A 6,194-nucleotide genomic window follows, 5' to 3' on the forward strand; every position below is an offset into this window, starting at 1 on the left:
ATGTCTTTCTACAGACTGCTGTCTGTGCATTCCCTCTATATTATATCAGTTATGTTCATACTTTGTTGCAAAAGACTCATATTTAGTTTGTTTATTATTGCGCTTCACTGTAGGGGGACCCCGAGAGCAAATCTTCTTCAGCGCTGCTTTAACTGTGATCCCTACAAAATGTTTACATTCAAGCTGAATTCACACTCTCCCCTACACACACACACACACACACAGAGACGTGGAGACAATGGCACACAGTATGTCTTCCTGCCCAGTTGCAGGCCTCCCCTCCCCATGGTGTTCCTCTCTGCTGCTCACAGCTGGTGTGTGTGTTTGTTGTAAACACACAGCCCCCCCCCATCCCCCCTCCCAGCTGGGAATCACTTTGCACATTAAAGGGGGGGGGTCGGGCTGCGGCCCAAATAAAACTCCTTTACGGCCCCCGCGGGCCTTTCTCTTCCTGCCCCTCCAGAGGAGAGTGGCGTCCGGCCTGTTGGCCTGTTGTCCTGCTGCCTTTCATGGCTTTGTATTTAATGAGGCTAAAACTCGTACTCACTGCCTGGACAGCGGAAGTGAATTGTAGAGGAATGGCGCAGTTGGATTCCCGGCGCAGTGGACGACTGAGCTGAACTGAGTGCATCTCTCTCCTCTTGGTTTTTCCTCCGCTGTGTCCTCGGGGTCGGTGCGTCTAGAGCAGCGGCAGGTCTGTGTGTGTTTGCAGCGGCCAGGGCTGTGTGTGTGTTTGCAGCGGCCAGGGTGGCTGTGTGTGTTTGCATGCAGGTTGTATCACCTGCTTGAGCCTCCTCCCTCCTGATTGGTGGAGCTGTTCATTCGGGGTCTGCTGTTGATCAGACAGGCTGATGTGTCTGACCTCCGTAACCTCTGGGTGGCACGTCAGTAGCTCAGGGATGTCCTGTGGGGTCAAAGGTCAGAATCACAGAGAAAGAGATCCGACACTTGGTTTCTATCCTTTCTTCTCCTGTTTATTTTTCCCACCCACCCCCCTAAACACACACACACGCGCTGTCTCTTTCTCCTTGTCCTGTAAATGGACCTCTGAAGTTAAACTCTCGCAGGGACGACGAAATCAGAAATGCAAACATTTTGCGCTACACACTTTTGTCCTCTGCCTTCGAGTTGATACTGTGATCTCTCCGGTATGTGAAGGCGGCACACTTTGATTTTTGCTACCCCAGAGCTAACTTGCTAACTAATTTAATGGCAAGTTGCATTGCAAGTTCTGGGGTAGCTAAATTCAAAGTGTGCCACTCTCACGTACCGAAGGCAGAGGACAAAAGTGTGTTCAGGAAAACGTCTGCATTTTTAGACTTTTTTTGTCCCTGTGAGTTTAACACGTGTGATTATTCAAAGTCCCCATGTTATCTCCCCATAGGAAAAATGCATGGTTGTGGCTAAGCGTTGCTGTGCTGTGCGTGGTTGTGGCTAAGTGTTGCTGTGCTGTGAGTGACTGCTGTGCGTGGTTGTGGCTGAGTGTTGCTGCTAGATCCATTAATGTGACCGTGTCCTTGTCATGTCTGCAGAATGGCAGCGCCGGCTGGAGTGAAGAGGGCGATGGAGGAAGAGGAGCCAAAGGAGAAGCATCCAGAGACTTTGCCAAGGTAACCATACCAACAGGAACTACACAACACACACCTTACCTAATCAACAGGAACCACACAACACACACCTTACCTAATCAACAGGAACCCCAGCACAGTACACATCACAAAACACATCACACCACAACACACCATTACCTTGAACCACATCATGCACTTCAGTTAGACTGGCCACAACATAGATTTCCCTTCAACTGGAACCACAGGACAACCTCACAATCAGCTGGCATTAGCTTCAGCCTCACCACAATACAGCATTAGCTTCAGCCTCACCACAATATAGCATTAGTTTCAGTGTCACCACAGGACGACCTCACCACAATATAGCATTAGCTTCAGCCTTGCCACAATATAGCTGATTGTGATGTATGTTAGTGAGTTGTTGGGTGATCGTGTTATGATGTATGTTAGTGAGTTGTTGGGTGATCGTGTTATGGTGATGTATGTTAGTGAGTTGGTGGGTGATCGTGTTATGATGCATGTTAGTGAGTTGGTGGGTGATCGTGTTATGATGTGTGTTAGTGAGTTGGTGGGTGATTGTGTTATGATGTATGTTAGTGAGTTGGTGGGTGATCGTGTTAGTGAGTTGGTGGGTGATCGTGTTGTGGTGATGTGTGTAAGTGAGATGTTGGGTGATCGTGTTATGATGTATGTTAGTGAGTTGGTGGGTGATCGTGTTGTGGTGATGTGTGTAAGTGAGATGTTGGGTGATCGTGTTATGATGTATGTTAGTGAGTTGGTGGGTGATCGTGTTATGATGTGTGTTAGTGAGTTGGTGGGTGATCGTGTTATGATGTATGTTAGTGAGTTGGTGGGTGATCGTGTTATGATGTGTGTTAGTGAGTTGGTGGGTGATCATGTTATGATGTATGTTATTGAGTTGGTGGGTGATCGTGTTATGATGTGTGTTAGTGAGTTGGTGGGTGATCGTGTTGTGGTGATGTGTGTAAGTGAGATGTTGGGTGATCGTGTTATGATGTATGTTAGTGAGTTGGTGGGTGATCGTGTTATGATGTATGTTAGTGAGTTGGTGGGTGATCGTGTTGTGATGTGTGTTAGTGAGTTGGTGGGTGATCGTGTTGTGGTGATGTGTGTAAGTGAGATGTCCGGTGTCCGTGAGAATCCTCTAAAGTGTCCTTTGCTTCCCCCCTCAGCTTTATGAGCTGGACAGTGACCCCAACAGGAAGGAGTTCCTGGACGACCTTTTCACCTTCATGCAGAAGAGAGGTAGGCTGCCCTGAAACTCTATTGTAGGCTGCCCAGAAGTCCAGTGTGGGCTCTGCCCAGTCTCCTCTCCTGTGTCTCTCTTCTTTGGCCCCTCTTCCTGACTGTGTCACTGAGGGGAACTGGAGTGTGTGTGTGTGGCTCACTGGAGTGTGTGGGGACAGGAGGAGTGTGTGGCTCTCTGTGACATCTTAAGGCGTCTTTTTGGGTCACATCAGAGGGTTAACAGCATGGTGTTAAACGGCAGTTGCAGTGCATTGACCCTCTGAGACGTCATGCGGTAATACGCGCACACACACACACACACACACACAGTCCAAAGATCTCATGCAGTAATCCAAACTCATTCTTAGCCCCGCCCCCTGTGAAATGAGTGTCACATGTTTCCATGGCGAGCTGTTGTCATGGTGAGATGTAACGGACATCATCATCTGACAGGCCAAGCTGTCAGTGACTTGGCTTGACGGAGCTGTTGACCCCACAGCTTTGGAGTTTAAACTCAACCAGATGGGGCACACACACACACACACACACACACACACACACACACACACACACACACTCTTATGTCATGTATTCATCATTAGTGTGTATAGAGTGTGTGTGTATGCGCCTGCCCCCTCCCAACATGTTAATAATAACATAATAAGTTACTTACCTCTCCTTGTCTGAGGATAGTGCTGTGTGTGTGCATGCATGTGCGCGCACACCCCCTCCCCACACACATTATACTGTTTCAGTCTTATGATCTAAGGATTGTGTGTGTGTGTGTGTGTGTGTACATGAACAGTCCAGTCTTAGTTTGTATGTCAGTTGGCTCCATTGAGGATGATTAATGATGTGTGTGTGTGTGTGTGTGTGAAACTGGAGTAGGGTGAAGGTGCCTTCTCATGTGGGTTAGTGGTGGGCTTCCTAGCTGTCTGGCGTTGGAACCCGCCTGAGCTCTCCTGTCTCACTGAGGAGTTGCGGGCCTTTGTGTTTGGACCCTGATGCACAGGCAGAGAGTGAAGCGGCGAGTGCAGACACGTCCTGCAGCAGGGGACCCCTCACATGCAGCCAACTGCGTTATACTGTGTCTTGTCTGTGTGTGTGTGAAGCTGCTAATTGTAGCACTGGTTGTGTGTGTGTGCTCATTGTAGCACTGTGTGTGTGTGTGTGAAGCTAATTGATTTGTAACGCTGGTTATACAATGTATGTGTGAAGCTGAAGCTGTTAATTGTAGCGCTGGTTATAAAGTGTGTGTGTGTGTGGAGCTGCTCATTGTAGTGCTGGTTATAAAGTGTATGTGTGTGTGTGTGTGTGTGTGTGGAGCTACTCATTGTAGCGCTGGTTATAATGTGTGGGTGTGTGTGGAGCTGCTCATTGTAGTGCTGGTTATAAAGTGTGTGTGTGTGTGTGTGTGTGTGTGTGTGTAGCTACTCATTGTAGCGCTGGTTATAATGTGTGGGTGTGTGTGGAGCTGATTATTGTAGCGCTGGTTATAAAGTGTGTGTGTGTCTGCTGATACAGAGCAATATCTTGTCAGTTTATTGGGCTTGTTCTTATGTAGTCCACAAATCTGCAGGCCTCGTACACACAACTTGTGTACACACACACACACACACACACACACACACACACACACACACACACACAGTGTCTGCAGCATGTGCCAGTGCTGTGCCAAAGGTATTGTTCTTCAGACTGAATCTTTGAAACCTGATGAGACTGTAAAGAAGTATGCGTGTGTAAAGAAGAGCTGGGGGCAGTGTGTGTGTGTGTGTGTGTTTGGGCTTGGGGGGTTGGGGTGGTGGTCACTGGATTAAGGGGCCCCCTGTCCCACAGCGGATGATTAATGAGGCTCTAAAAGTTTGGGGGCCCCCACCCCACCTTTGATATTGGCAATCTGATGGACAGCGCAGGAACCGAGAGCGCAGCAGGACAGGGTCCTGTGTGTGTGTGTGTGTGTGTGTGTGTGTGTGTGTGTGTGGGTGGTGGAGGACAGAACTGAGGAAGAGATGTGAGATTGATGAGGGATCTATGGCCACTGATGGTGTAAGAGGTGAACATAGAGAGAGAGAGGGGGGGGGGGTTCCAGTGGAGTAGAGGGGGGGAAAAAACCATAGTTAGAGAGTGTGTAGGTGTGCTAGTGGAAGACCATGAAGACATAACGCTCAGAGAGACAATCATAAATAAGAGATGAGAAAAGCAGACCAAACTTGGTCACAGCACACACACACACGCTCCGCAAATCTCCCTCTTTTATCTGTCTTTCCTTCTGCCCCCCCCCCCCCCCCCCCACACACACACACACACACACACACACTCCGCAAATCTCCCTCTTTTCTCTGTCTTTCCTTCTGCCCCCCCCCCCCCACACACACACACACACACACTACCCCCGTCCAGTGTTAAGCGCTCTCTCTTCCTCCTTAATTATCAACAGAATGCTGAGGGATTTGGCTTCCTTAAGCTCCTACAATGGACTTGATCACACAATCACCACTAGCAATCTGCTCAGTTTCGTGTGTGTGTGTGTGTGTGTGTGTGTGTGTGTGTGTGTGTTCTGCATTCTGGTCATTATGTTTGAATGAGCTAGATAAGGTTTCTCTGGTGCCCCTGTCCGTTGACATGTTAGTTTCATGCTTGATGTTTTTGTTTGTTCCAGACCAGCTGATCAGACTTTAGTACTTTAATCAGCTGATCAGACTTTAGTACTTTAATCAGAGTTGAGTTGAAACTGGGTCACATGCTTCTAAACACTGCCCACTCCTCTTGCATTTGGAGGTTTGTGTGTGTGTGGAGGTGGTGTTCAGATTTAGGATTAGGTGCTGGTGTGAACTTCCATGGTTGTGGGTGTCTTTGGGCGCCTACCCGTGTGTGTGTGTGTGTGTGTGTGTGTGTGTGTGTGTGTGTGTGTGTGTGTGTGTGTGTGTGTGTGTGTGTGTGTGTGTGTGTGAGAGAGAGTAGGGAGGAGCGAGAATTCTCAAGCCTCTAACAGTACTCGTATTGTTTTTCTCCGTTATGATTGATTTTGGGTGACCCAGTTCAAGAGTGGAATGTGGAAGTGTGTGTGTGTGTGAGGTGCTGGGGCTCAAGAGTCTGTAGTTGTAGTCTGTAGTGTGATGCGTCTGGTTAGCTTGTGTGTGTGAATACAGGCTAGGTGTTGTGGATGTGTGTTTGTGTTTGAAGCATGTGCGTGTGTGTGCGCCGGCAGTTTCAGTGCTGCAGGCAATAAAAATGAGTTTCTGAGGTGTAGTGTTGGCTGACGAGGCTTACTCAAGCAGCTGCCTCAAGTAGTACACACACACACACACACACAGCTGTGTCTACTAGTAGAACACCTACCCCCCACCCCCACCCCAGGCTAATATTGCAGTG

At 48.6% G+C, this 6,194-nt stretch overlaps 1 protein-coding gene across 2 annotated transcripts in view; it reads left to right on the forward strand.

Moving 5' to 3' along the window:
* The window catches only part of arid3b (AT-rich interactive domain 3B), a 32,379-nt gene that overhangs the window by 16,587 nt on the left and 9,598 nt on the right, over positions 1-6,194 (forward strand). For both annotated transcript variants that reach the window (XM_076268918.1, XM_076268926.1), the window contains exons 3-4: positions 1,533-1,610; positions 2,765-2,837. In XM_076268918.1, the coding sequence (XP_076125033.1) occupies positions 1,533-1,610; positions 2,765-2,837 (151 nt within the window). The remainder of the gene's footprint in view (positions 1-1,532; positions 1,611-2,764; positions 2,838-6,194) is intronic.

Source organism: Alosa pseudoharengus, unplaced genomic scaffold, assembly GCF_046254945.1.
Source record: "Alosa pseudoharengus isolate Yale_2024_CS ecotype anadromous, Long Island Sound unplaced genomic scaffold, YU_APseudo_1.1 YU_APseudo_1.1_scf_10, whole genome shotgun sequence".
NCBI lineage: Eukaryota > Metazoa > Chordata > Actinopteri > Clupeiformes > Clupeidae > Alosa > Alosa pseudoharengus.